Below are 11,502 nucleotides of genomic sequence, written 5' to 3'. Positions count from 1 at the left end.
CACAGCTAGTGTCACCACACCAGGATCCATCCCACCCACAGCTAGTGTTACCACACCAGGATCCATCCCACCCATACCAGGAACAAGCACCTCAACCAGCCCCGACGAATCAGGAACCAGTCCACCCACACTACCACCCACAACTGTAGCTGCAGGAGGGGTCGAGATAATCAGTGGCGCAACATTCCCCTGAGGGAGCTCCTCGGCCGGACCCTGAGAACTCTCAGGGTCTAGCCCACCTGTCTTAACTGAGACTACCATAGTAACCGAAGCAACCAAGAGGACAGGCAAAGAGGGGATAACCATAGGAGCTTCAGCTGCCAACATCGTGAGATAACCACGATTAATAGCACATTCATTCTCAAGGGCAGCCGACAAGGCAGATATCTCTTTCCCAGTACAATGAAATAGCCGAGAAAGGACGGAGATGTGATGCCGAAGGCGAGAGACTTCGGCCTCCAGGGCGAAGTTCTTCTTGATGGCATGAGATAAAACCACTGATGAATGTAGAGTGGACGTGGTGGAGGGGGTGGAGGCTCACTTAGCCATTACGACCGTGAGGAGGTGACTGTAGTGAACAACCGAAAGATAAATAAAAGGAAGAAAGGACTTCCAGCAAACGTAAAAGAAGGTATAACAACGAAGTCCCTAAAAGGTGTTCGAAGTTAAAGACTTGAAGCCTATTATGAGATAGAAATCAAGGACTCTGATTGGATTGTCACCGAACCTTCACGTCCGACACAGGGTGAAAGAAGGAGGAAAAGTACTTAGAACAAAGTGTGAAGAATCTATCCTCCTCAGCCGTATCAGCCTCCTTATATAGTGTTCTTCCTGCCTGTAGTCATGTGACCCAAAGTGGTCACATGTGCGAAACCAAATCATAACAAACTAGTCATGTGACCAAAGTGGTCACACGCTCGAAACCCATGACCTCATAGTAAGGTCATGTGCAAAAACTCATAAACCAATCATAATACAATAAACAAGTCATATGACTTGACTGAGTCATATGTGTGAAACCCATGACCTCATAACAAGGTCATGTGCAAAATATAAATCATATATACAAGGCATACCGGCAAGGCACACTCGCAAGGCATACTCGCCAGGCACACATCTCATGACTCATAATCGAGTCATGTGCAAAAAATAACAAATCATAACATAATAAGTCATATTACCCAAATGAGTCATATATGTGAAACAATAACATACCTATGACTCATAATTATGAGTCATGTGAAAACCTTTTCCGTGCTAAGCCACATTCATGACACAGTATTTAACACTTGTATGAGTATTATTAAATAGTAGTGGAACTAGCTACTATAACTGGGGAGTGATTGTTATTACGGGAGGTCAGCGTTGCCAGGTAGGTTAGGAGACTTTCTACTGGGAAAAAAAAAAAGTCTGGAGCGTCACACTTGCTTGAGCTTCACACTTGCTTTTCCTGACTACAGTCACTCTGCAGAAGTGTTCATGATCTGAGACAATGTTTAATTACAGTTGCACCATATGGTGAGGCAGTACCGGTCGGGTTGTCAATGGGCGTGTACACGCACAAGTTCAAATTCACGATCAACAACTACTGGCACCTCTCAACGTTTAACTGTCAATTGACCTGCCATAAATTAAACTAGCTAATATTTTGTATAACCACCCCTTGCCTCTAAAACTGCAGCCACCATATCAGGCATTGATTTCTACAACTTCTCAAAAAACTCCTCAGAAATTGTCTTCCAAACTAATAGTAATACATGTGCAAGTCTTCTCCTAACAGCCTCTTTTCCTCCTAGAGTATCTGCAATCCTTGGATACTGCTAGTGTAATCGCTTTTTAAGCTCAACCCATACATGCTCAATAGCATTTAAATTAGGGGAATAAGGGGTGTGGTGCACAACCTCAATACTGTTTCTCTCCAATCAATCCATAACACTATATGCCTTGTGAACAGGAGTATTATCTTGCTGAAAAAGAACATCTTCAAGTTGTATACCAAAGGAAATTATTTGATGAATAATAGGAAAAAGATATCTTCTTAAAAGTCTAACATACCTGGTCTTATTGATAGTTTGAGTAATAGGAACTAATGGACCTTTTCTTTTGCCCCAAAAGCAGCCCCAAACTATAAGTGAAATTCTCTTATCCTTCTCCTTTGGATGTACACAATCAGCCAACTACTTCTCTGCAAATTCTGAGAATACTCATTGTTGCTTTGGATTTTTGGATTTCTCCACACTGCACTCATCACTTCAAATCACTCTTTCAACATCCTTAGCTGTCCAGTCCCTATGAGCTGTAGCCCATCTCAATCTCTTTGCCACACGATTAGACTTTAGCCTAGCTCTTGACTTGGCTATCCATTTTTTAATGTTTGCTTCTCTAAGTACCTGGTCCACTATGCAGGCAAATTTAGTAGGCAATCATATCCAGTCACTCTGGGTAGCACAAAGAGTTACCAGTATCAAGAGAAATACCAGGTACATAGCAATCCCTGAAGGCGCATCTGGTCATTTTCCAGTTGGACTTGGCTGCCTGTATAATTGTGCGACACTGTTGACCACCCAAAATGGGGGTGCAACTGGGGTGAGGAAGATTTTCAAGAGATTGGCGTTCACATGCCCGGACAAGAAAGCTCTTAACTGTTGTCCATGGGTGTCTAATAATTTGAGCCACCATGGCAATATTCTAGAGGCAGTAGAAAAAGGCAATTATCATGTCCTTCTCTGCAAGGCTCATTTCTCTCCAGGTGGTTTTAGGTGGGAGTCTTTTTTTTACGGCATACTTCATATTTCCAGAATGCTTAACTATTAGTAAAAGAGGTAGAGGAAATTAATAAATTAATTAATTACGTAAAGGAGGCTTCAGTGGGTGTAGATTTGTAAATCATCATGGTCACTATAGGGTGAATGGTCACGATTAACTTTACACTTCATCGAAAGGTGGTATTTTGGCGAGGCAGCTTAGTCATCTGAGACCGGTTTCACAAACACTTCTGCTGAGTGACTGTATGAGCAACAGTGAAATTGGAAGGAAACCAGCTCTTAATTAGTAGATTTCCTCTCACCAGCCTACCTGTATTGCTCTCCTATCTTTTGTAAATCTTTCTCCTGTTTGTGTTAATTCCGAGTTCTACTCACTAGCTTACCTGAATCTCCTTTCCACCAATTCTTATATATTCTTCCCCTATTTTTATTAGTAGATTCTCTCCTACCAGTACACCTACACTATTCTTTCATATATTGTAAATCTCTCTCCTGTCTGTGTTAGCAAATTTCCCCCTACCAGCCTATCTTAAACTGCTTCCTATCTCATTCTTATAAATTCTTCTCCTATTTGTATTAGTAAATTTCCTCTCACTTATTTATTTTAATCTTCTTCCTACCTATTCTTATAGAAGAAAAAAATCTCCTCTCATTACTAGTATATTGCCTTTCACCAGTCTACCTATTCTTAGAAACTACTTTCCTGTTTATATTATTAAATTTCCTCCTACTAACCTACCTAAATTGCTCTTTCATTTCTTCTTATAAATTTTTCCCCTATCTGTATTAGTAAATTTCCACCTACTAGCCTATCTCAATTACTTTGTATTTATTGTAATCGGTATTTTCTAATAATAATAATAATAATAATAATAATAATAATAATAATAATAATAATAATAATAATAATAATAATAATAATAATAATAATAATAATAATAATAATAATAATAATAATAATAATAATAATAATAATAATAATAATAATAAAGAGATTAGTATCAGACTTTAAGCTCAAAGTAGGAGTAAATAGAATTCAGAATAGAGAAAGAATAATATAATTCATAACATACTACTTCAGACATGCTGCTATGTAGAAATATCATAATAGGACATATAAGAATATAAGTGATTATTGTATGTTATATGAGAAGAAAGAATGAAAGAAATGACAGGAAAAAAAGAGAAGAAAGAAGGGAGTATAACAGAGTTCCTTATATAAGCCTCTTCCATAAATGCCAAGCCAACTAGGGGAAGAAGAAAAAAATATATATATACTTACACTACTAAAATACCCTAATAAGTTACTCTATCATAATATTCCTATAAGATTGGTGTTCATTTATGGAGCAATTTTGTTTTTAGTGTAACTGATAACTTATAGACATTTTCAGAAAGCTTAGTAGCTACCCTTTTACTGGTATCATATTATGGTATATGAAACTATTTTAATATTTATTTCCAGGTAATATGAAAGACTTGGAGAAAACCTTGACTTGTATTATCTATTTACCGAAGATATTTCAAGTTCTTAGCACTTATTTTCCTCTTTTTGGATATTTCTTTCTTCTATCATCCTGTTTGGGCGGTGAACCGCAGCTATGCTTTGCCACAAGTACAGAGGGGAGTAACATAGACAGCTGATCCAATTAGATGTTTCAGATGGTTGAACTTGAAACTTTCATTGCGCAGTACCTTAAAAACTCGAATAATCGAACGGTGTACTATGTAGTCCAAAACCCCCCTCTGCGGAATAATGGCAAAAAACACAACCCCCCCCCCGACCCCTTCCCAGACAGAATATATATATATATATAAGAAAAAAATCTTGACATCACCGTTAGAGGAATGCACAAAAGAAATAGCACACGGCTCAATCATTCGAGTTTTCACGGTACAATATGGACATCTCCCAAACACCACAAATAACGCAGGGCACCGCCAAACCGAAAGCAACACTCCCCAAAAGCGGATATACAGTCCCCCAACCGAAACTGACACGTGGGAGCTTATAAGGGACTCAAGTAACTCAATCGCCCTCCAACGAAAGAGAGATTAACGAAATGGGACTACCAAGGCACGCTGTGCAGTACCTTCTTTTTTTATCTTGAGGGCGTTACTTCGTTCGTTGTCATGCGAGGTGCGTGGATAGGGTAGGACCTCGTGTCTCCATTTCGAGGTTTGCTTAACCATCATGAGATGACATGGCTTCGCTGGTGGGTGGGTGGACAGCTTACAGGACGAGTGATAACTTATGGCCCTCGCGATTCGCATAATTATCATTATTATGATAATATTATTATCATAGTGAAACTTGCCTTGTCATACTGAATCAAGGTCTGTACGGCACGCCACAGATATCATACCACGGTATTTTTTTTCTTCCAATCAGGTATTTTCTCTTACAATGTCCTAGGGGTTCAGAGTAAATAGAAAAGAAAATACATACCGATATGATAATGACATTGTTATGATATTCTTCTCCCAAATTTTAGGGTACCATAATGCTTAAACTCTTGGTTAGCTTCTTTCACATTTTTTCCTTCGTAAACTCCATTAAATTTTCATAGTGACCATATAAGGTTGCCTTGGAAACAAAAATATCTTGTTAGGATAGGACCCCTACCAAACCCTTTTATTTCCAGAAATACCATGGTATGATATTTCTAAAACGATATCATACATGCCGACCAGGCCATAATCCAAACTATAGATGAGGCCCTAAGAGCAAGCCTTATGAGGTGGTGGATCAAGTGCATACTATTGACTCGGAGCGTTCGACGCATATGAGACTAGGCGTACCTATTCAAAAGAAGGCATCCCCAAAACATCAAATCACAGTGAATCACTCGCCCCAATCCCTCGCACAAAAATTCCCAAATCTTATGTATTAGCTTGCTAAAAATTTATAAAATTACAGTACAAAAAAACACATCACCCGACTACCCACCGAGTAAAATATAAAAAATAGAGTAGGAGACCATTGGTGGAAAAGAAAAAGAAGAGCAAAGACCAATTGAAGCCAACTAAATGAGTCGAGTTAAGCGGGAGAGGGTCACACCAAGGAGGAAAAAAAAGCGAGTGACGACAAATGATATGATGGAAGCTAAAAACGAGGAGTGAAAAGAGTAGAGAACAGAAATGATTAGCGAGAAAACCCTCCTCCAATCTAAAAGAAACGAAAAGAGTAGACGAATATGCGGTATTCGCATGGAAGCAAAATGGAAAAATTATATTAGACAACGAACGCCCACCCACCGATCCAGCCTTATATAAATGACACTCGAATTTGTAATGAAAGTAGGGAATTAAGCAAACATGTCGGCTACCCCACCCAAATCTGGGGACTCTCGCTTTTCGGCGTATTGCTGCTGTTGCCTCTTCTCTGCCTGGCTGCGCTGTTTGCCAACTTGTGGGCGTTGGAGCTTGCCCTTTTCGCTAATTGCCACTCCTCTTAGTCCGTCTAGGAGTTCCAGGATCAGAGCCCGCTGCTGCCTGGTACTTCCAGCTGCGGTAAGCTTTTTGTAACAAGCATCCACCTTTGCCTCCGTAAGCCCTGGCAGGTTCAGTAATAGACTCCTTGGGGTGCCGGAAGTCGGCGAGTACAGAGTAAAGATGGCAGCGATGAGTTGAGCAAGGTCCTTTTGGACATCAACAAAGTAATCGGTGTGCAGTGCCTAGAAACACTCATCAGAGCTTCTCCTTGAGACAAGATAAACGGGGGGATATAAAACCCTTACCTCAATAGCAGCAATAAACACCTCGCGACATATGAACTCTCGAATGTCAGCCCTATCAGCTTGGAACTCGGGCACAATAGACCTGAATACTCTGATAATAATGCCGCAACATCTCGAGTCTCGCATCCTAAGAGCATGTGTACAAAACAAAATCAACGGCTCCAAGACACAATCGCTCGAAAGGATGAACTCTCTCATAGTTTGTTCACCGGGCCCAGCGGCCTGCATTTCAGGCAGCGCCAGCTGGTCAAGGAATCCAGAGTTTGTGTTAACAGTTTCGCCAGGGCGCTGCGGATCCAATAACCCAGCAACAATCAAGACAGCAGTATATGTAAGCTGTCTCAATATGCTCTCTTCCTTCATTTCTTCCGCAAGCTTGTCTTCCCCCAGAGAAATTTGCCCCTTCCTAATAAGTTCATCCCATTCGCCACTAATCTTGCGATCCACCTGCGTAAACAAACTAGCGAGAAGAGGAGTCAGAAAATGCGCCCTGAGGGTGGTTGGGCAGTCATCAATGATGTATCTGGTCATGTTTAACAAGATTGACATTTGATGCGAACTGAGCGCATGGGCATCTGCGAAAAGTGCCAGCGCAAGCGGCCCCGGAAGCTCGTTGAGACCGTAAAAATGAACGTCCAACCTTGACATGCACCAGAGTATGGAATAACAAGCCTCGCGCACCATCCTGATTGCACCCCTTATTGACGAAGCGAGCCCTTCCATCGTGGTCTTTGTTTTCGTCACATTTTCATAGAATTCGTCCCTACTCCCAGTAGATATCCCAGCTTGCCAGAACCTATCAGTCAAAATTTTGCGTATAACCGCCTGGAGTTCCGGTTGGAGCCCTGCCCAATTCCCCGCGTTATGAAATGCATGCGCGTGACTACCAAGACCAAATTAGGATACTTCATTTCACATTAACATCTTGGAATGTGGAATTACGTTAAAAATTGCAGGAGATTGGGCAAAATCATGGGTATTGATTCATGCCAAAGCGCGCACGCAATGTTATAGGCATTCGAGGGCTTCCGCAGCTGTTCAGTAGAAACTGCGAGGAACGCCTTTGTAGCCCTTATCGGCAAGGCCTACAGAGAGCGAATTAGCCACCTCCTGATAATCCTGATAATCCTTGAGAAGCCCACCTTGAATTTCTCCGCCAATTCGTTTTGTAAAGCCTGGCCCTCGGTATCTAGCACGTGTTTCGTAAAATCCGGGATTTCGTTCACTCTTCTCGAGATAAGGTATTCTTGGACTTTGTCGAGACCCAAGATTGTACAAAAGCCTTGGAATGTTTGTAGTGACTCGGTGAGACCAGGGTCCCTCCATGTTTCACGAACTGGATGGATATAGCTCTCAAGCCTAGACTGTCGTATCGCGGGGTCGATATTCTTCGTCCGGTGGCTAATACACAAAATCAGCTATCTTTAGTCAAGCTATCAGAAAGGGGGTTTAGCCGAGGGTCGCCTACTTGATAGTAAATAAAAAGGTATGGAACGCAATCCGAGTCCGGTCATCTACATTCTCCGTAGAGATAATCTCATTGATCTTTGTTTGTAAGCCCTCGTACACTAGCATCAAATGATCAGGCATCTTCATTGCTAGTCGCTGTATCTCGGTTGTGCAAACACCCATCAGTTCCTTGACCGCATCAGTGTAGGCGTGATTCGCTGGGTATTCCGGGGGCCTGGTCAACAGAACCTGCATTAAAATCAGTACATTGTCAAGCTCGGAGGGGCAGTTAAAAGCCATGTAAGTTATGAAGGCATACATGCTCCAAAATCTTTAACATCAAGTCGGCCTTCTTATCCAAGGCCGACGTGGAAACGGTAACCATCAACTGAATAACTCTCCTCCGGATCATGGGGTCACCAAAGTTCATGCTGAGGACTCGTTCGCACCACTCGGTCAAACGCTGCTCAAGTTCATTACGGCTATTGTTATTCTGCAACGAGATTGGAAATGTCAGATTAGAAGTGAAAATAAGTTTCCTGGGGAAATTACATTCGTTTGGTTAACTGTTGGGTTCTTGCCAATGGTATCAATCCATTTCATGTACCCTCTCAACGAAGCCTCCACAACTGTAAAATGTGCATCCAGTTGTAGGAATGGGCCAGAATTCTTCCGGTATGTTTCCGCTAGATTCCGCCATTCAATGTCAGTATCTGGAATAGGTGTATCATTCTCCAATAGAACCTACCCGTAAACGGTGGCTCCTTAGAACAAAGGTCAGATAGAGAGGCATCCGCTTGTGCGAGAATGTACGGGAAAATGTCGAATGGACTCTTTCGAACCAGGCACTCTACAATGCTCTGGCAGAACCGCCGATAGTTACCGAGAAAAGCGTGTCGGTCGGGCATGGTATCGAGATCTTCGTTCAAGAAAATAATGCTCCGATTCGATTCATCAGTTACAGACTCGTACTAAGTCAAGACCGTATTAGTTATCTACCGAAAAATATACGAAAAAAAAAAATTTCAGTCACATAAAGATGAAAAACTATTACCCTAATCAGCCTTGCGGTAGCGAGCGCTATCAAGCCTGGAATTAAAGGACCAATTGCCTCATGGCCACTCAATAGATCTTTACGAATAATCCGAGTCCAGGCATTCATGACTGGGATTGAAACGGACAAGCTGTCATGACTACAGATTTGGAAGAGCAACTTCATGAAGCCAACGAGGTCAGCCTCTACCGGCATTAAACCTGACTTTTCCTCTACAAATCCACCGAGGTTGGCAATCATCTAAGTTTCGGGTCAATGGGTTAGCCTCCTATCTCTCATGATAACGGGCGGGGGTCGTGCTCACCTCAGCGTATCGCTTCAAGAAAAGGTAGCGCTCTTCATCAATGTCGGTTGCATCGACTCGTATCCAATCGAAAATATTTGCCAACAGCTCCACCGTTTGAGAATAGTACATTGGGCAAACAATTTTTTGAAAATCATCATCCTCAAAGAATATTCTCGTAAATAGCGTGTGCAAACACTCTACAGCGACCTAGATCATCAGCTTTAGCCCTTTGGTCAAAACCTAAGTATATCGAAGATGTTTCCGAGAGAGAATAAAGAAATACCATTTGGACCGATATTTTCTCCACCATCAAAGCACGCCCAACTGTCTCCACTATCTTTGCTGCAGCGATGGCCCTGAATTAATGGATTAGCACAACGCGCCCAGCCTGATATTAGGGTAATGGCGAAGCATCATGATCAAACAACGCTTACTTTGGAATAGCCCAACTCATGCATGCTTTCAACGTTCCTAAGACCTTGACCGCACAAGCCTCCACCTCTGTATTACCATTCACACCAGCCTCCAAGCATTTCTCCAGCATCTCGGTCAGCCTTGTTAACCAACCGCCTTCACCGCACCTCAGCACAGCACTTGGTTCTCGACCCGGGAAATTCTCCTTCAGCACATCCAATGGAGTAAATATGTCGATACAAGCTTTGCTTAGCGGCGTATTTCTGATTCCGGCTACCGAGTCCTCCCTGTTGAAAACATCCTCCACCAGATTCTCCAATATTGAGAGCACCAGGTCTCTCTGGGCTGGATTACCTTGCTGTGTAGAGTTGTCCCAGAGCCTTACCAAAAGCTCATCCATGTCCAACCACTCGCTAGCCCATGATCTCTTCGCAACTTCGACCCAAAGCTGGGCAATTTTATTCCGTAGGTATACCGGATCCCTTCCATCGATCTTGACATTCTCTGCCAGGCTTAAAACCCAGCCTCGAACCATGCCGCTCTCCTCCGCAGTGTAGTCAACCCAGGAGAATCGGACAGCCTGCTCTAGTAGCAACAATCCGAAATGCCTCACAACGGCATCATGACCCCTGTCGCAAGCGAGGGTAAAGCCATGGTATGGTGCCTCCTTGTCACTCTTTGCAGATTCGAGAAATGCGCCAGCTTGCTTTCGAGAATCGTTAGAGGAGTGGGGATCATAGACTATTTGAAGGGCTTGTTTGATCTGGTCCAGTGGTTGTGGCTGTTGTAGCGCTCGACCGTTTGCAGGTCCACCACCGTTCGTCGTAGGCGAGCCTACGGCATCACCAGGCACTCCTCCTCCATTCATGATATCTCTTGGACACGAAACGGAGAGGTAGGTTTGCGGAAATCTATCGAGGGATACGAAGGGATATCGGTATTAGTGGTGCTGGGATCTTTTTCTTTTGGCTGATCCCCGTTCAGGAGACAAATCTGGAAGATGCAAGAGCTAGTTCACTTCTTTTCTTTTTTTTGGTATTTGCGAAAAAAAAAAACCCTCTTCTTTCTTTTCTCCCCTCTATCCCTTGACAGAACCTGAGTGTTTTCGGTAAAGCAACAGGATAGTAATTAAAGCGATGAGAGAGAGGAGATATATTTTTTGAGGAGTAGGAAAGCGGTGGAACACTACGGTGGAGAGAGAGGTAGATAAAAGGAAGGAAGGCCGAGCAAGGAAGAGAAAGAGGGGGGGGGGGTTTGGGAGAACAGGTAACAACGCGAAGTCGGTCAAAATAGTACGCTCGGTCAGCCAAAGCTAGGAGGAGCGAGCAGACGTGAATGGGTGAATGGTGAGAAAGCAGGCACAAGTTTATGAAGCGGGCAGTGGGGGTGGTGTGAAGAAAGGCGGAGGTTTTTTACTCAGGTAGTTGGAATCGGTGAGTCAAGAAGGCGCGGAGAAGGCGCGGAGGAGGGGAACGGCGGGGGGAATCCTTGAGGGCACCGGTAACTTGACGGGTAGAGTAACTACTTTTTCCCCGCTGTCAGGCACAGCAACGCGAGCTCTCAATGCTCTCGAGTACCGGTACCTTGCTGTAGTTTCTATGCGGCACTTGCATACTAGGCTCGCTATGGCATCATATGGTAGGGAGCAGTAGATGCGGCTCCTTTGATCAACGAATGCTGTCGACTCTATGGTTAGATGACTAATTCTGGTGTTATAGACACCGGTATGATATCTGGTGGATCTGACGGGGGATGGCGGATGGCATCCTCTCGATTGATGTGGGAGATGTCAAC

At 43.1% G+C, this 11,502-nt stretch overlaps 1 protein-coding gene; it reads right to left on the bottom strand.

Moving 5' to 3' along the window:
* Positions 1 to 5,642: 5,642 nt before the first annotated feature.
* Positions 5,643 to 11,152, bottom strand: GSTUM_00000261001 (uncharacterized protein). XM_002835437.2 has 12 exons: positions 9,729 to 11,152; positions 9,578 to 9,650; positions 9,313 to 9,501; positions 9,009 to 9,248; positions 8,703 to 8,925; positions 8,522 to 8,640; positions 8,274 to 8,447; positions 7,974 to 8,203; positions 7,648 to 7,906; positions 7,448 to 7,590; positions 6,506 to 7,388; positions 5,643 to 6,442 (listed from the first exon to the last, which is right to left on the bottom strand). The coding sequence occupies exons 1-12, from the start codon at positions 10,574 to 10,576 to the stop codon at positions 6,074 to 6,076; spliced, it is 3,750 nt and encodes a 1,249-aa protein (XP_002835483.1). The 5' UTR covers positions 10,577 to 11,152; the 3' UTR covers positions 5,643 to 6,073.
* Between the last annotated feature and the right edge of the window lie 350 nt (positions 11,153 to 11,502).

The sequence above is a fragment of the Tuber melanosporum genome, assembly GCF_000151645.1.
Source record: "Tuber melanosporum whole genome shotgun sequence assembly, scaffold_108, strain Mel28".
NCBI classification, from domain to species: Eukaryota; Fungi; Ascomycota; class Pezizomycetes; order Pezizales; family Tuberaceae; genus Tuber; species Tuber melanosporum.
Note: the sequence above shows the minus strand (reverse complement) of the source record. Positions and strands in the feature narration are given on the sequence as shown.

What these genes read in the sequence shown, in the direction of transcription:
- GSTUM_00000261001 (XM_002835437.2), bottom strand. Translation starts at nt 10,576, where the DNA reads ATGAATGGAGGAGGAGTGCCTGGTGATGCCGTAGGCTCGCCTACGACG. An exon ending in AGAAAATATCGGTCCAAATG is followed by an intron (nt 9,502 to 9,577) that starts GTATTTCTTTAT and finishes CTGATGATCTAG; the next exon opens with GTCGCTGTAGAGTGTTTGCA. An exon ending in TGTTTATTGCTGCTATTGAG is followed by an intron (nt 6,443 to 6,505) that starts GTAAGGGTTTTA and finishes GAGTGTTTCTAG; the next exon opens with GCACTGCACACCGATTACTT.